At 39.1% G+C, this 22,490-nt stretch overlaps 2 protein-coding genes across 2 annotated transcripts; both read left to right on the plus strand.

Moving 5' to 3' along the window:
• Positions 1–742: 742 nt before the first annotated feature.
• Positions 743–15,508, plus strand: LOC130137966 (putative transcription factor bHLH041). The gene is made up of 9 exons (XM_056310719.1): positions 743–805; positions 12,177–12,358; positions 12,450–12,572; positions 12,701–12,815; positions 12,927–12,941; positions 13,043–13,105; positions 13,192–13,962; positions 14,291–14,683; positions 15,297–15,508. Exons 1-9 carry the CDS (start codon positions 743–745, stop codon positions 15,363–15,365), a joined length of 1,794 nt encoding a protein of 597 aa, XP_056166694.1. The 3' UTR covers positions 15,366–15,508.
• Positions 15,509–15,519: 11 nt separating this feature from the next.
• LOC115684503 (uncharacterized) lies at positions 15,520–21,033 on the plus strand. Its single transcript, XM_056310533.1, has 7 exons — positions 15,520–15,970; positions 17,936–18,394; positions 18,477–18,626; positions 18,716–18,775; positions 19,757–20,214; positions 20,291–20,338; positions 20,403–21,033. Exons 1-7 carry the CDS (start codon positions 15,931–15,933, stop codon positions 21,030–21,032), a joined length of 1,845 nt encoding a protein of 614 aa, XP_056166508.1. The 5' UTR covers positions 15,520–15,930; the 3' UTR covers position 21,033.
• The last annotated feature ends 1,457 nt before the right edge of the window (positions 21,034–22,490 follow it).

The raw sequence follows: 22,490 nt of genomic DNA on the forward strand, positions 1-22,490 counted from the left end.
CCTCCTTCTTGAGAACTTTCACAGCTATTTTGGTCCCATCTTCAGGAACGCCAGTATATCCACGCCCAAAGCCACCTTCGCCCGGTGTTCTTGACTCATTGAAATGATCAGTAGCTCATTAATTGTCACTCGCGCTGAACGTTTTAGCAGATGCTGCATAAGTCGGGATGCTAGATCCAAATGACAAGGAGGCAGAGCTCAGGCCACTTCCAAGGATAGACCCTGCCTTAACGGCAAGACATCGACCTCTATGGTGTCTTGCTGTTATGGCGAGAATGGGAGAACTCCTTGGACCCAATCTTACGATACTTAATCTAAAATATAGACTATGGTTGTTACATAATATTAAATAACTTAATGTTCTTGCCAATTCTGATACTTGAATCTGGGACACTACTAGGACTCATTTTTTCGAAAAGGGCACAAAAGTGAATATCCTTTTGTTTCATTTATGGTCCTGTTATGTGCTGGAGTTTTTGTTTTATGGACCACCATTGACCACCAATCTCCACATGCTCTGGTACACGCAAAAATATCACTACAGCACATCATCCCATTAACACTGTTAGTAAAACTTACGTCTTGATATAACAGCTTAAATTTTTATAATAATTAATAGTGATCCCGTAAGATTTTTCATGACATTAGAACATGAAGTCCCAAATTTCAACCGCTCCTTCATTATTCCATAAAGCTATGTGCAGAATCTTCCAGACATTTGCCTTCTTTGTGCTTCTACTGCATGCGTTCACCTGAGAAATCACTTGATATGGACATGGGAACAAACCCAAAAGAGACAGTTGCGGTACAGTATTCTTCGTATAACTTATCTTCGATCAAGTGCATTACAATCCACAGCTGAATCACAGGCCAAATGATTGCCCCAGACCCAGAAAGAAGAGGTGCTTGGAATGAAGCTTAAAGCCCATTTTGATGACCGCGACCATTCTGTATAACTTGAGCCCACCACGGGCTTATAATTATTCAAAAATTGAAGCTATCTTTCAATCTTGATAGCCCCCACTCTCACGAGAAAAGGAGAACTTTGTCTGCCTTGGTGCTTTGACAAAACCCATCCACTGACCATTAAAGTCATACTTATGAGCACGAGAAGGGAAAAAGAGAGAGAGTAATTTGCTTTATTTACTCAACTAGATCCAATAGAGATTGCTCTTCAAGTCTACCCAAACCCCACCCCAGTTGCATCTTTCATCATAAGTTGTGTGACATGTCGGATAGTAACCATATAAACGTTAACTTAAACATAATTGATAATCCTCACTAGCGACCAAGAAAGACCAACATTTCAATTTACCATATTTGTGTATAGGATCGAACAGATTGATTAACTGCGTATATCAAATATCTCATTCTTTGTATTAAGCTAGTGTGGATATTTTTTTTTTCTCGCACAACATGATTCATGTTACAAAACGAGTTATAGCTAAGTGAACTGAACAACTAATGACAAACTCAAGAGGTGACCCAAAAAAAACAAACAACTTCAATAGTTTAATTGATAAGTTTCGTCCGTATAATCCACACAATAACATTTATTCAAGCAAAATGTACTTCGATTTCAATAAATATAAGGGTCATTTCAAATGAATGCTTATTCTAGATTACTTTTCGGTAGACCTGTCAAACGAGAGAGTCGGATCGATTTTGGGTCGGTTCGAAAATAATATGAACCAAATTGACTCATTAAACCGACTTTGACCTATTTTCATGCAATAGAAATCTAGTGACTCATACCCAACATGAACCCGACTCGATCAATATTGCTAAAATATTCTCATATTTAATCCAATCTAACAAAACTCATACCCAAAGTAAGGTGAGAGTGCGGACCGAGCAAGCGCGAGATCAAGTGATGGCGAGAGAGAGTGAAGAGAGAATCATAGAGGTGGATTGGGTCTAAGTAAATAGTGAACTCATTTAACACTCATATTATTTTGATCTTTACAATTCTAAACCCATTATGACCCATTTATTGAATATAACCAACTCATTTAACAACTCAATTAACCCATCAAATATGGGTTAACAAATAGTTCTATAACCAATTTTGACAGATCTACTTTTCAATTTTCTTCGAACATTCCTTTTAGAATCCAATTCCTCCTTCTTTTCCTATATCAAGCGATTAAACCTTAGGGCACTTCTACAAATCCCCAAGGGTTAGATTATTGGGGGACATCGGCTGTTGGATAACAAAAGAACAAATCTCTAGCATTAATCTGAAACCTCTAAAGTATTTATGAGGTGGGATTGATACCGGTGGATTACAAGAGCACAAATCTCTATCATAGATTGAGAACCTTTGAAGTTTTTATCAAGTGCACGATAATTTGTTTAGGAGGAACGGCAAAATGCATTTGAATACGATATTTTTAAGACGGCAAATTGTGCCTCTTGAGAGACGATAGAAACCCTCTTAAATCTTTAATTCAGATTTGAGGCAACATCTAAAAATCTACCTCCACTATCCAATCAGAGATAGACTATTCACATCACAAATCATGCTGTTTCTCTATGTATTCCAGCTCCCTCTACGATTACACCAGGTTTCACCTCTTGCTGCCTGAAATAACAGCTCGTTTTACTTTGCATTTTGAAAGAAGACAGACACCAGTGCCTAAAATATAAAAATAATTGGCAATAAGTTAATCAGAAAAACAAAATATGGAAGATTCAGACAATCTGAAAAATATGCATGTATGAAAGGACAAGGACCCCGAGGGAAAGCTGCCGGGGGGGATTTGACCCTTCACGATGACGAAGGATCAGGACCGTTGAATGCGTTGACCAGAAACGCAAACGATTTTTTTTTGTGCCCATGAAGAGGCAGTGGTTCGTTCGCCCTTGGCCACCGTCAGAAAATTATAAAACAAGGGTCTCGCAAGTTGGAGTCAACCCATCACGTGGCTCTTCTCCTTTACTTCAATGTGTACACGACAACATGAAACGAAAGTTCGAAGGCAGAAGATCTGAGGTGGTTAACGAGTAGGGCATGAAAATCCATGTTCAAGCCCTACGATGATAAAAAAAAATTACGTTTCCATGTGAAAATGATCGGACTTGAGCGGGCCGGGTTCAAGAAGGGAATTGCTTCTCCAGGCCTGCCCATTTCACCCCTCAGATCGACCAAGACGATGTGTGGTCTATTGGATCACTTGCCTGATAATCGGTGAGAGAACTCACAAGCCGATCCTTAAAACTTGTAAATATGAATACGACATACTCTCATGATCTACATCGATCTCTCATTCCTCTCGAAAGTAGGGTTCGACAAAGCCCTTTAAAAGTGCGATCCCGTCCTCACGCTACTACGCTATCTGGACCTTGCCCTCTCCTCTTTATCTCCCTCTTCGTCCACACGCAGATTTCCATGAGCACGTGTGGACACCGGACAAAAACGACGCGGTGCATTGCTCCTCTCTCTTTCATGTGTCAAATCTATCTAGGAATCAGGCTAGAACGGGCGTTGACCTAGGCATTCAAGTGGCCGTGCGACAGGAATAGACAGTGTGGGTGTGGGATTGGCCCTTTTCAGATGGCAATACGAGTCATATGATCTTGGCCTCAAGCGCGAGCTTTGAGCTTGAAATGGTCGTGTCTCGTCCCCCAATTTTGGGGATTTTCCCTTTGCCGGGTCACCCGCGCTCGGACCCCATTAATGAGGGGGAAATAGAAAGCGAGGCTGTTGGGGGCTTCGGTTCGTCGACCGCATTAATGACCGTTCATCGAAAAAGTCGAGATTTCTAAGCATTTCGTTGTGTGGTGCCACATTTTATACGGGAAATTCGAGAGAATAAGCTCGAGCTCAGCATGGTAGGCCCCGTTCGCACATGTTTCTTTTCCTTGTCTGTGATAATCGAGAGACAACGAACAAGAAATTTAGGGGGGTAGAAATATAGGGATAATTGTCCAATAAGTTCCAAACCTATTGTATAGTAGGGAATTCAATTCTAAACTTTTTAATTGTTCCGATTTAGTCCCAAACAATTTAACAATTTGGCAATTTAGGTAGCGAATGATAATCATTCTGTTCCGGAATGAGTTCCTGAACCAAAAATAGATTTTTCTATTTCTGGTTCCTGGACGAGTTTCTGAGAAAAAAAACCCGTTTGATAATGACAAAAAATTTCTATTTCTAGAACAGAAACCCGTTTGGTAACAGCACAAAATTTCTATTTCCTGAAATAAAAACCCGTTTGATAAACAACAGAAAATTCTATTTCTAGGAACAAAAATCCATTTTTTTAGAAATGGAATAAAAATAATAAAAAATCCAAAAAATTCATAAAAATCTTTAAAAAAATTCAGAAAATCCCAAAAAATTGAAAAATTCCAGAAAAAATCATCAAAATGTCGAGAAAATAAAAAAAATTTAGATTTCAGGAAAATAGGAAATTTGTTGAATTTTTTCAAAAAAAATCAAGAAATCAAAAATTTCAAAACTTCACAGAATTGCTTAGAATACCTGTGGCCACCCACTTTTAGTGAAATTTAAATTTTTTTAGGTGCCCAAAAAAAATCAAAAAATCAAAAATTTCAAAACTTCACAGAATAGTTTAGAATACATGTGGCCACCCACTTTGAGTGAAATTTAAATTTTTTAAGGTGCCCAAAAAATTCAAAAACTCAAAAATTTCAAAACTTTCTGAATGGCTTAGAATACATACCGTGGCCACCCACTTTGAGTGAAATTTTAATTTTTGGAGGTGAAAAAAAAGCAAAAAATTAAAAATTTCAAAACTTCACGGAATGACTTAGAATACATGTGGCCATCCACTTTGAGTGAAATTTAAATTTTTTTAGGTGAAAAAAAAACATAAAAAATCAAAAATTTCAAAACTTCACAGAATGACTTATAATACCTCTAGCCACCCACTTTGAGTAAAATTTAATTTTTTTTTAGATGCCCAAATGGTATTTTTGATTTTTTTTAATTTTTTTTTGTTCCTAAAGAAAATTAAATTTCACTCAAAGTGGATGGCCACATGTATTCTAAGTCACTTTGTGAAGTTTTGAAAATTTTTCTTTTTTGCTTATTTTTATTTTTTTTCGACACCTAAAAAAAATTAAATTTCACTCAAAGTGGGTGGCCACAGGTATTCTAAGCAATTATGTGAAGTTTTTTATTTTTTATTTTTTTATTTTTTTCGGCACCTTAAAAAATTTAAATTTCCCTTAAAGTGGATGACCACAGGTATTCTAAGCCATTTTGTGAAGTTTTGAAATTTTTTCTTTTTTTATTTTTTTTTATTTTTTTCGGCACCTAAAAAAATAAAATTTCGCTCAAAGTGGGTGGCCACAGGTATTTTAAGCCATTCTGTAAAGTTTTGAAATTTTTACTTTTTTGCTTATTTTTATTTTTTTTGGCATATAAAAAAATTTAAATTTCACTCAAAGTGGGTGGCCACAGGTATTTTAAGCTATTCTGTAAAGTTTTGAATTTTTTTATTTTTTTCGACACCTAAAAAAATTTAAATTTCACTCAAAGTGGATGGCCACAAGTATTCTAAGCCATTCTGTGAAGTTTTGAAATTTTTTATTTTTTGCTTTTTTTTATTTTTTTCGACACCTAAAAAAATAAAATTTCGCTCAAATTGGGTGGCCACAGGTATTCTAAGATATTCTGTGAAGTTTTTAAATTTTATAATTTTTTATTTTTTTTTGGCAACTAAAAAAATTAAATTTTGCTCAAAGTGGGTGGCCATAGGTTTTCTAAGTCATTTTGTGAAATTTTTTATTTTTTATTTTATTTTTATTTATTTATTTTTTTCGGTACCTAAAAAAATTTAAATTTCACTGAAAGTGGGTAAACCACAGATTCTAAACCATTCTGTTAAGTTTTGAAATTTTTGATTTTTTGCTTTTTTTTCTCACCTCAAAGATCGTGACTTCCATATGAATATGTGTGTTGAAGAAAATGAATTCCTCAGAAATGGTTCTCACTTTTGTTCCAGAAATGAAAAACCAACTTTTTTTTTGTTCTCATTTCTGGTTTCAGAATCAATTTTGGAAGCAAACTTGTCCCGGAAATAGAAAAATGAAATTGCGTTACCAAACGGGTTTCTGGTCCAAAATTGATTCTGGAAACAAAAAACCAGTTCTGGACAGAACCAGAATGGTTTTCATGCAGCACCTTAGTCCTAAACGTTTCTTTGTATCAATTTTGTCCTAAAACTTTTGAAGATTTGCCAAATTAGTTATAAATCTATTACTTGGATATTTGGCCAGAGTACATTGGTAAATCGTCAAAAGGTTTAAGATTAAATTGGCAAATCATTAAAAGGTTTAGGACTAAATTGTCATAATTGAAAAGTTTATGATTAAATTGGTAAATCGTCAAAATGTTTAGGACTAAATTGTGGGTTTAAGACTAAATTAGTAAATTGGCAAAAGGTTTAGGACTAAATTGGCACAATTGAAAGGTTTAGGCTGAGTTGGCCTCCGTACTATAGGTTTAAGACTTTTTGAATAATTTTCCCTGGAAATAGATGAGATGAATCTGAAGACAGATTATTCGTAGCCTCACATAAGTTAAGCATAGGCGATGGGGAAAATGAATTTGTTTGCAATTAGTTGATTTGGAGTTCGTCCATTCCTTAGCTCCAGTACAATTGAAGAGAAAAATAGCGTAGGAAAAATTTGCCAATTGCCGGTAATTAGTGGTTTAAATGACATGTATGGCTGCACATGGTGCTCGTAGTGCCAAATCTAAGTAGCAATCCGAGCAATTCTGAATAGCGACAATTTTTCGAAGACTCTTTTCGAGTCATGCGATTACAACAAAGTTTGCAGCTGCTAAGGAGGAAGATCTAGAAGTTCTCTGCTTCCTTGCTCTTACTTCATGCAAGTTGCCGAGAATAATACTATTCTAGCGTTGATGAAAAGGGTTCGCTATGTAAATGGGACGAGTCAAGCTTACGATTCGGTTATCTCGTCGCACCAAGTGAGGAAAGAAGAAGAAGAAGAAGAAAAGGGCTTTGATGAATACATATGCTCGTGACATTGCAAGTTCATGATCATTCGATAGAAATCGTATGACGAAACGCCAATCCTAACCGGCTTAATGAGTGAGAATGTTTATATTACACTAGCTGAATGGGAATACGATTACCTAAACAAAGCTCTGGATACAAATTTTTTTTTTTTGTGTGCAAATCTAAGAAACTTGAGACCATTCGTGAACAATTTTAAAAATAGTGAGAACAACCAAAAAGGAGATGGCCTTATTTTAGGATACTTTATATTAATTTTTGGGGTTTCACTTTTTATTTGTTATAGAAGTCATGTGCTATTCTGAAACAGTTTTTGCACATCAGATTAAGTCCATCACTCGAGAACATCTAATGATAGCTCATCCATATCGAGATTAGAGAATTTACTAGGAGTTACTTTTTTGAGGTCAGCCCTTTAAGTAATTCTGCCGAATAGAAATCAGATTAAAGACCTCGGCTTCCTGAGTAAACCTCTTGCCAGCTTGTACTTTGGACACTAATTTCCACCTTATGTGGAGAAACTTTCTAATGTCTAATATGTCGATGAGGTTGTAGTGATGGGCTCATACAAGTGAACTAAGTAGTTATGATTCAAACTGAGCATTCCATAGCAGATATGAAACCTTAGGATAATACCCAAATGGGATAGCTACGCTAGTTGTCCTTCCCCACCTTTTTATTGATAAAATAAAAGATCAAAGGGAGTGAGGAATTGATCCACATTGATAACCTTCTAGACATTACCATAAGAGTGACAAAAATGTTCAATTTAATTTATAACTGCTCATTATCATCCGAGACGTAAACAATTCAAGATTGCGGGGTCTATTACTATGGCTTCACTAACAATGTTACTAGTATGTAACTATCTCTCTATATGAGGTAAAAACACAAAAGCTCAAGTCAGCCAAAGGTTCGATTATACAGCTACGGAAAATACTTCATGAAAGACAAGTGAGCATGAGATCACGGAGCCTACCATTCTCTCGGTGGTTATTTACCATAAGGTTCCTACATCTAATATGTGATCACCGACGGCTACCTCCTCTAAAATGCTATCATAAGGTTCCTACATTTGTTTCAGAATGTTTAGTTTAAGCCACAACTACTCCATCCAATTCAGAGCCCGAAAGGCTGAGATCGATGTGCCCGTCACCGCCCTTTCGCTATGCTAGAAGTCGGCAGATCTCTCCATACGAGGCAGCAAATATTTGAGGCACACGCTAGTCAAAAGCTCGCTAGTGGAATAACCTAAATTTGCAATCTCACGGAAGATAAATGTGACATGATCACCCTTAGACTACCCCATGTCATTCATGTGCTCCTAGTGGCTTAGTGCTCTTGGGTATTGCCCGTGAGAATTAGGGACAAAGATTCGGGGGGGTCCTCGCCAGTCGCTGCCAACTATCCTGGCTTACAAAAGTCCGAACACAACTTGAAACCCGTTGACTTTGAAGCCATGATGGCACCGCGTACTTTGTGTTATTTTATTATCCCCGAACTCTAATGCAAACCATACAATCACCGATTGGTTGTCAATCATACCACACAATAACCATCATGTGTTTTATATTTCCCCTTAATAAAGTAGCAGTCCAGTCATTACCGGCCGTCCTACATGGCACGCCGCCACGTCAGTAACATCCCCGAAAAACTACATTGGAGTTTCTCACAAAGATTTAAGATTGAATTGGCAAAATTGAAAATTTTAGAACTAGAATGACATATGTACAATAAATTTGGAACTCATTGGACAATTTCCCTAAAAGAACTCGATGCTAATTCATCGTGATTATCGATTACTTTGCATAGGCGGCTTTGTTTCTTGGTTTGACTAATATGAATAGGCAGTTGGATTGAGGAGGTTTTCAGGCAGGACTAATCTCCCCAATTGACCAACACTTAATTAAGCAGAGGTCATTATAAGCTACCACCCTCATCTATGTCAGAAATATGCAAAAATTGTATAATTTCTCTCTACGCCAAGGTCCATGCTAGAGACATATTGGACAGAAGGAAAGAATAATATTCTCAACAACTTAGAGAAAAGTCAAACCCAGAGAAAAAAAAACTTATAAACCAGGTCGTGTTCACATTTGCATTGAAACCTAATTACATACTAATCTCAGAACCGATGACACGTCGAAGCTTTCTAGAAAAAAAACTCATTTAAGTGGCACTTCCAAAAGTGGTCCAATATCTTATTATAAAGGGGGTGAAAAATTTAAAGTTTGATGATGGCGTTTTCCCTAATAAAATTAAGCTAGAGGGGGGCCACACGTGGAATTGGGGCCACAAATGAAATGTTAATCTTATGACAATACCTACTAAATTAAGGTTTCGAGACATGCTTGATTAAGGTTAATTGAATCTATGTGATGGGTTTTTTTTTTTTTGTCAAAGAAACAGTTTATTCATTTCCATGGATATAGAACAGAGATACGCAATTCAGTCACACGCTCAAAGAGCAGATCTGTGACTTCTTCAAACTAAAATCGGCGATCGATCACCGAACTCATTTTCAGTAATGAGCACATACCGAAATCTCCATCTGTTTCGACGGATTTGCCTTTCAGCGCTACGCGCCTAACATCGCCATGCAGAGTAACAAGATTGAACACGCATAGATCTGACACATGTAATGGCGAAACCTTCACGAGGCTCCTCTGAATCTACGTGATGGGTTGGCTGGATATATTATTATATGTTGCGCATCTGGTTTTTTTTTCTTTTACCATGACTAGATCGTATGACCAGTTATGAATTGCACGTGTGTAAAGGCGAGGATTAACTATAGATTTCTTGCATGAACGGTGTGAACATGAGATATAATTTGAAATATTTCATTTAAACTAATGAAAAAGAATTGGGTGGTGTTAAAATTGGAGCGTGAGAAGAAGTGGGAACGAGGGTAATTTTATAAGAGAAATAATGTTAAAGAAAGGGCATAATGACTTAAGGGGGAGAAAGGAAAAGGACAAGCTGCCTTCCTCCATTGACGCTCTTCAAAATCCTCACCACCGTGGACTTTGACCGCTACTTTTCTCTCTGCTTTGGTGGCTGCTGCTGCTGCTCTCCTTCTCTCTTTTTTTCCTTTTGTTGGGGCAGTCTCCAGCCACAGGAGCATGTCAACAATATTGACAGGCAAAAAAATAAAATAATAAAATAAAAGAATTTTCGGACTCGATTCATCTAAATAGATACGTGCAATAGCATCGATTCGGTGCATCAGGTGAGATGCGTGGCCCCTCCAAAGTTGCTTTGAGCAAGAAATGTCAAATTCAAACACAGGATCTACCATATTTTAACCAAGCACTAGACCACGTTAGGCAATCGTAAAGGTTAAAAGGAAACATTGAGCAAGTTGTTTTGCTTATAGGAGTGATTTTTTTTAAATAGCACACATAATGGATCTAATATCAAATAAAAAGTTAGCGCATAAAAGATTAAAATGAGCTCCATAAAAAGGCAATATGTGATTAAGTTCGTCGTGCACAGAGCGCATGAAAAGTACAGATAGAAGAATGTGATACAAAAATGAACAAAAGTCTATTCGGCCAATGGAGTACTAAAAGGAGCATAAATACTAAACATTTTGCTTCGGTAAGTTATCGAATGTAATCTAATTTAAATTATATCAATCGAAACAGCGTGTTTATATCATAATTAAATAAAAATTTGATGGGCTTCAATCATATTTTTGTACCACGATGGACTTTTTCCCCATACAAATTTTAGGAGTAGTTCCCACTGGGCATGTCAATCTTTCCAAATTTTGATTAACTTAGATTCAATAGATTTAGTCTCGACAATATACATCGTGGGGAGCTCTCCCATTATCTAAAATATTACTCTCTTTTTTGGTTTTCTAAGGCCCTTTCTCCCCCCCTTCTAGCCTCGTGTACTTTTCAACGCTCCTCCACCCCTCGACAAGACCTTGGCTGCGTTCCAAGGTGGACCCTGTCATCCTCCTCAACACCAACACGACACCTAATCCTTGGAAGCCAGTTGCTAACAACCTTAATAAAAAAGGTTAATACCACAAAAAACCCTAAATTGGTACACTTGTGACACATTTATCCTAAACTATTTTTTTGACCATAAAAAACCCTAAACTGGTACACCCGTAACAATTTTACCCCAAACATACCACAAAAAACCCTAAACTGGTACACATATGACAATTTTACTCCAAACTAATTTTTAATATTATTTTTTTTATTTTTTTGAATTTTTTCTTTTTTCTTTTCTTTTTTTTTTCCTTCACCTTCAACCTCTGGCCGGTCGCCGGTCCGGCGACCGGCCAGAGGCGGAAGCCGGCGAGGGCCGCCCTCGCCGGCGTCGGGCGAGGGCGACCCTCGTCGGCGTCGGGCGACCCTCGCTGCGTCGGGCGAGGGCCGCCCTCGCGCGGCGTCGGCAGAGCGTCCTCTCTCGCCCAGGGCAAGGGCGAACCTCGCCCGTCGGGCGAGGCGGCCCTCGCCCGACGCAGCGAGGGTTGCCCTCGCTTGCGTCGGCGAGGGTCGCTCTTGCCTGGGCGGCGAGGCGGCTCCTCGCGCGCAGGCGCCTCGCCGAGCCGGCGAGGCCTCGCCGACGCCGGCGAGGCGGCCTCGCTCGACGCCGCGAGGCCTCGCCGAGCCCGCGAGGGCGGCCTCGCGGCTCCGCCTCGGCCGGTCGCGGACCGACGACCGGCCAGGGTCTAAAGATGAAAAAAAAGGAAAAGAAAAGAATAAAAAATAAATAAAATTTCGAAAAAAATAAAAAATAATACAAAAATTTTAATTCAGGGTAAAATTGTCACATATGTACCAGTTTGGGGTTTTTTGTGATAAGTTCACGGTAAAATTGTCATGGATGTACCGGTTTGGGGTTTTTGGTGGTCAAAAAAATAGTTCATGGTAAAATTATCACAGGTGTACCAGTTTGGGGTTTTTTATGATCAAAAAAATAGTTCGGGATAAATATGTCACAAATGTACCATTTTAGGATTTTTCGTGATATTAACCCTAATAAAAATTGGCTGCTTAGACTCTCTCTCTTTATATATTTACTTGGGAATACTTTTCAGAATCAGGACAGAGGGTAGGGACACCACCATCGAGATGGCCTGAAAGGGGGAAGAAAGCAGAGGGAGAGAGGAGAGAGGTGATCTGAGCAATATAAAAGGGTCTCTCCACTTCATCATCATCACCATCACCATCTTCTTCATCGGCTCCGGCTCCATCTTCCCATCTCATGGACTCGTCGTTCCTCCTCGATGGAGATGCTCGATCCAACTTCCTCCACCTCATTGCCCAGTCGTTTGGTTGCAGATACATCTGTCTCTGGTCTTACTTATCTCCCACTAGGTCCTCTCTCTCTCTCTCTCTCTCGCTAAAAGTGTTTAATTAGTACTTTCTCGGTGTTTGTGTCAGCTGATGATCTTGTCTTTTTCTGCAGCTGTTTGTGCTACTTGGATGGTCTCTTCGAGGAAGCTGCGAGTGGGGGTAATGGAAACAACATTCAACCCAGGAGACTTTTTGACGAGTATAGGCAGTCTCTGTTCATCCTTCATCAGAACAGGTACTGCATGATCTGAATTATACATCTCTAACATTCAAAGAGAAACGGATTAAAAGATTACGATTTTGGAGTTTACCCAATTTAAGATTTTGTCTATTTTTTATGTTTTTCCACTCTATAATTTGCAGCAGCCACACCCAAGTCCCAGGATTGGCCTTCAGGAACAGCAGCCCCTACCTTGAATTCAGAGAGGAAGACCTTTCAAGATTGGCCTCCAACTCTTGTCAAAGACAATTCTATCAAGTAATGCTTCACATACCCATCTCATAATTCTCATTCTTGATGCTGAATCTAATGTTTCTGCATCGTCTTACTGACTCAAAGTTGCTAATTTTGTCTTTCTTTTGGTCGTAGGAAGCAAGCATCAAGGTAGGTATATGCAACAAAAAATGTGCTTTTTGATGGGCACACATGTAGTTTTTTTCCTAGAAAATCCTGCAGATCCTGATGATGCTTAAATCTTTCTCAAGATTGCAGTATTCATGGGATGCAGGAGTGGAGAGATTGAGCTAGGCTTCTCCAACATACCTCAGGTACATAAATTCACGACAATGTTTTATGCAAGTGAAGAAAACTAAGAAATCGGTATAATTAATCTCAGAAATGATGGTTTTAGCAGGTTGACTTAGAAATGCAGATGATGAACTTGTTCCCAGAGGATTTCTCAAGACAAATAGCGATGCGCGAATTGGCCCAAGCAACTGAACCGAACACTACAGCTATGACGAATCCTCCTTCGTCTTCCTCGTCGTCTCTAAGATCGCTCTCCATGGACAGCCCCGAATACTCTTCTCTTCTCTTCAGCATACCCACCACTACCACAAGTTCCTTCATTAACCCGGAATTAGCCCTCAGAGACCCTCCAATTGTAGAGAATATTACCACACAGTTGTTGCCACTTATAACCACCACCGATACTCCTGGTTCTAGTACAACTGGTACTAGTCCTCACCCATTGCAAGCCATGCAAGACTTCGCAAGATCGCTCGGGAACATTCAGTTCCCGATTGTCCCTGAGAGCGAACACACCGCTATGACGAGAGCCGTCCTTGCAGTTCTATCATCGCCTTCTTCATCTACTTCTTCGTCACAACTACAGCAACAACAAATGAATGTCGAAAATCCGAGACCGACTGCGTTCAGGAGATATACGCCGGCGTTGCTTCCGAGACCGCAGAGCAAGCACGGCCCTCAGAAGCACAGCATGCTCAAGCGGGCAATCTCGTACTGTTGGGGCATGAACTTGCTGCGGATCCGCGACCGGTTGCAAGGCGGGAGCCGACCCCCATCGACCACTCAGCTCCACCATATGATGTCGGAGAGGAAGCGGCGCGAGAAGCTCAACGAGAGCTTCGTCGCATTGAGATCGCTTCTTCCTCCTGGAACCAAGGTATGGAATTCATTTTGAGACTCTAATTTTTCAGAATAAATGAACATGAGTTTTCCCACTTTTGGCATCTATTTAAGAGGTTGTGACTTGAACCAGTTTAGGTTTTTTCTGGGTTACAGGGGATTTGATATTTCATGTCGTCTTGTATATCTTGAACTGATTATAAGGACGCATTATAAGTACCGAACCTTTACAATTTCAAAGGCAATAAGTAACCTTATGTAGCTCATCATGTCGTGTAATAGTTTGTTCAATGATCAGCTTATAATGTCGTATGCAATTCAAGATGCATTCCTCCTCATAGATCTATGTCCATCACATTGTGCAGAAAGACAAAGCATCCTTGCTTGCGACCACGAGGGAGTACCTCGGCTCGTTGAAGGAACAAGTCGAGGATCTCCGTCGGAAGAACGCCATTCTCGAAGCCCAACTCCTGCCGCCGACTGAACCCACTGGCGGCGGCGGGGAGCCGAGCGGGCCGCCGAGCGACCGCTCCAGGGTCGACGTTCGAACGAGGACCGTCTCGGAGTCGACGTCGCAAGACCGGACCGTGGACCTGCAGGTGACCGTGAGGGGAGACTGCTCGGCATTGAATCTGGTGATCCGAATCCTCAAGTTCTTGAGGCAAGTGAGGAACATGAGCCTGATGTCCATGGAAGCCGACACCCAAGTGCACGAATCGAACATCGTCAATCGGGTCAACTTGAGACTAAACGTCGAGGTATGCACGATAAACAATGATGCGAAGCTTCCGATATAGAGTTTTAAATTGTAGATAGTGTTTTTTTCTTAATTAGCGGTAATACCTTATGGACATATTCTTACCATGAGACGTTTTCGAATAGTTTACTCGCCAAAGAACAATGTAGAGTTAGCTATCGCTCGTGATCATATCATTCACCTCTAAAACGGGTATGCATATGATATATACTTATACAAATTACAATTCTATATGTCTTTTTTTATGACACGATTTTATGAGTTTGATCGGATTGTTGGTTTACAATGCAACAATATCCATTTGGGTGCACATGATTTACATTGACCAACAATATCACTTAAGATTTCAAAAAAACAAATCACATGAAATCGATCAATTTTATGAGTTGGATACATCCTAAAAAATGGAATAAATTAAATGAACCGTTTCATTCCCTTTTACTGTCTTGCACGAGAAAGAGAAGTGTTATGTTGAAATCGACAAGGATTAGTAATTATAAATTCAAATTTATTCTTTTTGTTTATATATATGTTTAGGTCAATCTTTGATTTGGTATTTTTATTTTTAATGATAGTTATTCGAAAATTTGGTCCACCACCATGCATTATTGTAGGGAGGCGAATGGGACGAGGCGGGCTTCCAGGAAGCGGTGAGGAGGGTGGTTGCTGACCTGGCACAATGACCATTCTCCCTCCGCCGTCGATTCGATTCGGTCCGATACCAGGTTTTTTTTCCAAAGGAGGAGTAGGTAGTAGTTATACCGTGCGGCGGCACACCCACGGTATTTGACACGGCCAGCCCCATCTTCGCCGATCATCAAGTCGGCCGCTGCCGCTCATCAAGTCGGCTGCTGCTCAATCTCGGCCGTCGATTTTGCTCACTCAAAATTGATCAATGCAAGATTTCATGATTCTCCTCTTCTTTCTTCTTCTTCTTCCTTTGTCAAGCGTTTCTAGTTTCTAGTTCTTACTAGTGGAGTGCCGCCCTTCTGATTTTGTAGCCATATATAGTGGAAGAAAAGGAAAAAGTAATAGGAATTTCCATAAATTTTGGAAATGAAGACGCCATTCGGGAAAAGAGAAGGGTACATCATCGGGAGCTGGAGCTTTGTCTGCATCCACAGGTCGAATGCGTAAGAGGAGAATATCCATGAGAGCAGAACATAACTTCGACTTCAACCGGCTAAAGATACTGCTCCGCTTAAGAGTTTCACCGGCTTCGCGAGACGCCACCGCAAAGAATCCTCCATGGATACCCAAGACAATTCGATTCTGAAACCATTGCCAGGTCTGTTCTCTTTTTTCCTTTATCGTTCTGATTTGATCCTACAAAGGCAATAGAAAAATTGGAAAGAGTTTTGGCTTTTTGGGTGTTAATTTCGAAGTAATATAAGCAATCTCATCGACAGAATGTGGGAATTGCAACATTTCTTTGTTTATTACTTGACAAAGTATCTGGACACTTTTTAAAAAAATCCTCAAAAGAAGATAATTTGCGCCGAACTTGAGGGCATGTTTGATACGGGGAATTTGTCCAATTTCCTGTTTTTCTTTCCAAATTTTTTGAGGAAAATACGTTTGGTAGAAATTTTGGTTGCCTTGTTTTCAACTTTTGAACCTTGAAACTAAAAACGACTCAAATCGACATTACTTTGCACGAGCATTGCTTTGAAACAACTACACCAGGCGTGCTCCTGTAACTTTCATTCCTGTTAAAAGCTGTTACCTTTCACTCTCAAAACATATTTTCAAGAAAATGGAAGATGAAATGAGGAACAATTTTCGTTAGAACATTTTCGTTAACCAAATATACCCTAAATATTTCAAGGGATTTTTTGGTGATATTGTTTTTAGAAAATTGGTGTAATGATACATGAGCCGACTCAAGAGGCGGAAATGTCGATTCGACTAAGCTGGCATTCATTCAATTATAGTTTTGCTCTAAACCCGAGTTTAGGGTACCTGAAATCATGCGTCATATGCAAGTTGTTTCCTAAAAACGCGTTGTTTAGAATTTTCTGGTACAACCAACGGAAAATGACTTCTAAATAATTTGGAAAGTGCAACTAGATAATCAGAAGTCAAGATAAATAATCAATGAATTGCCGGAATAAGCACTCAATTAAACGATTTTTCACTGATATGGCACTCAAGTGATAAAAAAAAGGTCATGGTACTCAAATGAGCGCCATATGAAAGTGATGATACGTGTGCTATCCTTATCCTCTCTTTTTGGTATAAAGAGGTTCACTTAGACGTGGATTCAGAAGGCAGGACAATCGATAAGGCTTTCCAAGGCGGTCGTAGACCAACTGAAGGTGTGTCACTTCAAACTTTTAGTTCTCATTTTTCATAAAACTTGTGTGGGATGCATTGTGACTTATTTTGCTTCGAAACATTTTAAATTTCACAACATATAAATGCTGACACATGATTTCAAATATAATCTCGTCATAATTTTTAAAATCCGAATAATATCTTGAATTATAACAAACAAAGCCCAAAACAAAAATTTACTTGGAAAGAGTAAAAGATCGTGCTCATTAATTATGAATGATATTGCGGATAAGACCAATGACAACGAGAAAACTAATACATGATACAATACCTATATCAAAAAAAACTTAGGATATTCGTTCAGCGTAACATCTATTTTTTTTTTAGAAGTTTACTATCTAAGTTTAATACAAAAAATTCCATGCAATGAATGAGCTTGACACCAGTCTTGAATAGTTGATCTATAGCATACAATGTATAATTAATTTTTCTATGGTTATTTATGTTCTTTTCTCTTTTTGGAAACAAAGAGATCCACGTAGACTTGACTTCAGAAGAGACGGCAAATGATAAAGCTTCCCAAGATGGTCACAAAACAACTAGAGGTTGTCAATTTCAACTTTTAATATTTCCTTTTTTTCATAAAGCTTGTGTTTCTTGCATTTTGACTTTTTTTAATTTAAAATTTTTAAACTTCACGGCATACAATTGCTGATATAAAAATTCAAACATAATCTTTTCATAATTTTAAAATCATAATAATATCTTCAATTTTAATTGAGAAATCCCCCAAAAAAAACTTTTGACTTTCAAAGAGTAAACGAAGGCGCTCATAGAAACAGGTATGCTAAGTAACAACTGCCCCTTGATTTGCACCGGCATTTGATTGGAACTTTCAGTAGGTGGAATGGTTACACTTGACCTTAAAAACAAGTAGTGCGAAAGACTGAGGACTTTTAATGTTCAATATTTGCAGTCAAGCCAACACCGGTGGTCAATGAAACGTATCGATTATGGTTTGAAGTCGCAGTAAAAGGTCATTGGAAAGCTGCCGAGAGAATCCTCAGTCATAATCCCAAAGCAATGACGGCCAAAGTTATAACCGTAGAAGGTGATGACCTTACTATACTCGATATTGCGATTTTGGTCGGACAAGATCAATTGGTTGAGAACCTGGTCAAGCGCTTCCCTCCAGAATCTAAAGCTTTCACTATTAGTGCCCTCTACCTTGCTACCCGGAGAGGAAGAATAAGGAGGGTAAAGGAATTAGTAGACAAACTTGACGAAGTTGGTGAACAAGGCGGAACCCTTGCCCTGTTGATTGCTACTACAAATGCTCCTAGGCAAGAGGAGGTTATCCGGCACCTTGCCATGAATACAAAATCCACCCCAGAGGATGATACCATCAGCAACCTTATTAGGGCCGGCTATTTGGGTAGGATTTCACACTTGCTCATCTTACCTGATTTCCTTCATTGTTTGCTTGAATTAACTTTTTTGTTCTTATGTCCCAAAAGACATACTTTTGGATTTAGCTTGTCGATACCCCAGCTTAGCGACGACCGCAAATACTAGAAACGGTAGCCTGTTGGAAGTCTTTACACAGGTGAAGTCTTACTACCGTAGTGGAGCTAAACTCAATTTTTGGGAAAAATGTATTTACCAATGTAGGTACTTCTTGCACTTCTTTTGTTAGATATGTACAATTAGAGCAACTCTCTCTACATAGTGTTCATTTTATCTGTTCCCTTTTTAGGTATCCCTCGCTTGGTTGATACATCATTTGACAACGCCAAAGACATGAGGATGGCTCGAGGTATTTGTGTTAATCTGCACGATGGATGGACTAACACGACAAAAAGCATATCATATAGAGATCTTATTCACAAAATAGGTAAGGGATAGGGACTACATTTATGTATACAATTATTATCTAAACCATGATGTGTGTCACAAGTTAATATTTAATTTTACATTTATAAAGTGAGTTTGAGAAGTCTTACTCGATGTCAAATTGCCAAATAGAATTATTGAGAATTGTAAATTTGGATATCAGGTCATGGAGGTTGATTGATCCAAGTTATTTTCTAACATATTTGAGCATTATTAAATTTAACTACATGTGCAATTTTCATTTCATGAGTGTGATATGTATCTTTTTGTTCATCATAAATTCCTAATTTGTTGATATGATTCTTCTCTCCTCTTAGTACCAGCAATTCATCGGTTCAAAGAAGTTCATTCCTTCAAGATATCACTCTGAAATCTTGCCACAAAATCAAGTATACAAACTAACATGATATCTTCAGACCCAATCTATATATATGTATGTGTGTACCGTGGTATCTATAGAAAAAGGACCTTATTTTACCCATGGGTAGAGATCGCTATTCTAAATTGTAAATTGATATTCTCGGTATATCCCTTTGAGATCATAGTTATTAATATGAACCGGCTCTTGATTCGTATATTACAATATGATTGGATTCCATTCAATTCAAAGTCTAGTCGATATGTATCCATTTGGAGAATATCTAAAAATAATCAAAAACAGTTTTATTGATCTGTTGCTGAATCTATCCATTTTTCAAAACTCTTTTTTTCTCATGACATTGTGTGTGTTCATCGATAGATCCATCTGCTCTCTGTGGCATGCATTTTGATTTTCAAACCGTATGAAGTTTGCTTCCTTGATTAATATGTTAAATCCATGATTCTTTTCTCAACTACTATATATATACATAAGATCACGACGCAAATGCGAAAGCCTCTATTACCTTTTGATTCTTCATCGCAAGCAAAATTGCTTATCTGATGTTACGTGCAACACCTTTTATCAAAAGGAGTGGAGAATTGAAGTTAAGGCACGAATGCTCGCTTGAGTTAGCAACTCTAGTTTTTAAAGAGAAGAAGGCTAGTATGGAAACTCCTGAAATACTCGAATTGACTTCAGCCATTGTCCTTGACGCTGCATCTAGCGGAATCTCTGAAATTGTCAAGTTATGTCTTGAGAATTATCCAGAATTGATGTGGGATAAAGAATTCACGAAAAAACTAATCGAAGAAGTTGTGAGGGCACAACATGTTGAGTTGTTTAGACTAATGAATGTGTACAACACAATTCCAAAATTGAGGTACAAATTTCAAAGGAACTGCGACCTGATGGCGACAGCAGTAGAATGGTCACTGGGATATGTGCCGGCAGATGTTTCTGGATCAGCTTTTCTTTTGCAAAGGGAAATTCAATGGTTTAAGGTTAGTTCACAGTATTTGCTTGCCACTCTTTAATGTGATTACATTCATATTAATAGACGTCCTTTGTTTTCTGAAGATACTGGAAGATAGGAGCTCTCCCTTAATCAAAAGTCTGAAATTTAAGGTCAGTTCACGTTTATTTGTTTTGCCACCCTTTTGTGCTCTTTAATTTACATTTGCGTTGATAGATGAAGGTGAAGAAAGATAAGATCGGTCCTTCTTCTGAAAGTCTGGAATTGGAACTAACAAAAGAAAGGAGGGGCAAAACATACTGGGAAGTTTTTCTAGAACAGCGCAAAGATCTGCTCAAAGAGGCAACACAATGGATGAAGGATACATCATCATCTTGTAGCCTTGTAGCGACTCTCATCATTACGGTAGCTTTTGTTGCGGTTTTTACAGTACCTGGAAGCAACGACAACAGTACAGGGATCCCGGTCTTTCTAGAGAAGGGCTCATTTATGGTATTCGCGGTTGCGGACGCTCTAGCTCTCTTCTCGTCTATCACTACCACCTTAATGTTCTTGGCTATCCAAACTTCACGCTATGCCACAGAAGATTTCCTCCACTCACTACCAAGAAAAATGATACTGGGCCTCACTTTTCTCTTCCTCTCTTTGGCCTTTATGCTCGTGGTTTTTGGCTCTGCTCTTATGATCGTCCTTAGCGAACGATTGAAGTGGATTTACATCCCCATTACTTTGTTGGCTGCCATCCCTATCATATTGTTCGCAATCCTACAGCTTCCTTTGTATGTTGAAATGGTTGAATCCACTTATCGGCCTCGCCTCTATCTTCCCATCAAGATTTGGAAATGATTTGTGCGATTATTATTGAACAAGGACATATGTGACACGATCTTTGTTTGCACTTGTTACAGTGTGTGTGAAATGTGAATATCATGGTGTTTACTCTTGTTTTAAGACTATTGAGGTACGACATTATCCATACTTAATACTAACTTTTAATGTATGCTGACAAGTGCACACCTTATCTCTATGGGTTTTTGGTATTTTCCCCCAAACAGGGAGCAATACCTCATCGCTCATTGTTGTATTAAGAGCCCAATTCTTCAAAGAATTGGCAACATGGCCATCGATATTTGATTCAATAGGGTTCATCCATTCAAATAAAGCAATGATCCACACAAATTCTCTATACTACACAAGATGACCACCCAAGGTATTGGCCCAACACAAGGAAATTCTCATGCAGCAAGCCGAGCAAACAACTATTTCAGTTCCATGGAAGCTCAGCCTTCAAAATCAGTCTTCACCCACTGCCCACACTTCCACCTCATCCTCTCGACCAACTCTTTGGTCATGACCTCCGCCATCTTAGCTGCGTTGGCCATCGATTCCTCCTGCACTTTCGTGATCCTCATGCTCCGATTCTTCGCCACCGCATCACCCCTTCCTAACTGCTCACCCAGCAACCGTTGTGCACATTGCACGTCAGCACCAACAGCACCAACTCCATCAGAACATAGCCATCAAAATCCCTCACTCCAGCCTCACCAGGACTTCAGCCTCTTTCAGGTCTCTCTGTGATCGCAGCAGCGAAAGGCTCGACGTTTCTTTGGTGAATAGCACCAGGACGCCAAGCATCTGGCCTGATGAAGCAGAATGAAGAGCAAGACAAAAATATGTTAACCCTAAAGATGTTGCGTGTTAATCTACACTATACCTACCTTCCATGCAAATAATATTCCACGCTGCCATTCGAAATAAGTTCGTAAACTAGGCAGAGGACGCTTTGCTCCGTACATATATCAATCAGCTTGACAAGATTCCTATGATGTAGGCAGCTAAAGCATCTCGACTTTGGCTAAAAACTTCCTGGCAGCCCTGTTGATCCTTTCAGAACTTTCATAGCTACTTTGGTCCCGTCTTCAAGAACGCCACAATATCCACGCCCAAAGCCACCTTCGCTTGGTGTTCTTGACTCACTGAAATGATCGCTAGCTCACTCAATGTCGCTCGCGCTGAACGTTTTAGCGGACCCTGCATAAGTCGGGATGCTAGATCCAAATGACAAGGAGGCAGAGCTCGGGCCACTTCTGAGGATAGACCCTGCCATAACGGCCAGACATCGGCCACTATAGTGAGAATGGGAGAACTCCTCCGACCAGATCTTACGATAATTAATCTGAATCATAGACTATGGTTGTTACATAATATTAACCAAGTTAATGTTCTTGCCAATTTTGATTCTAGAATCTGGGACATCTACTAGGACTCATTTTTCCGAAAAGAGCACTAAATTGAATGTCCTCT

The sequence above is a fragment of the Syzygium oleosum genome, unplaced genomic scaffold (genome assembly GCF_021117445.2).
Source record: "Syzygium oleosum isolate NSW1041296 unplaced genomic scaffold, Sole_v2.1 Sole_v2.04, whole genome shotgun sequence".
NCBI classification, from domain to species: domain Eukaryota; kingdom Viridiplantae; phylum Streptophyta; class Magnoliopsida; order Myrtales; family Myrtaceae; genus Syzygium; species Syzygium oleosum.

Bases quoted from the DNA above. Each gene is read 5' to 3' on its own strand.
- LOC130137966 (XM_056310719.1), top strand. From the start codon at position 743: ATGCGTTCACCTGAGAAATCACTTGATATGGACATGGGAACAAACCCA. The intron at 806-12,176 runs GTACAGTATTCT...GCAATATAAAAG, and splicing joins ACCCAAAAGAGACAGTTGCG to GGTCTCTCCACTTCATCATC. The intron at 13,963-14,290 runs GTATGGAATTCA...CACATTGTGCAG, and splicing joins TTCTTCCTCCTGGAACCAAG to AAAGACAAAGCATCCTTGCT.
- LOC115684503 (XM_056310533.1), top strand. From the start codon at position 15,931: ATGGATACCCAAGACAATTCGATTCTGAAACCATTGCCAG. The intron at 18,395-18,476 runs GTAGGATTTCAC...ATGTCCCAAAAG, and splicing joins TATTAGGGCCGGCTATTTGG to ACATACTTTTGGATTTAGCT. The intron at 18,776-19,756 runs GTATTTGTGTTA...TCTTCATCGCAA, and splicing joins AGACATGAGGATGGCTCGAG to GCAAAATTGCTTATCTGATG.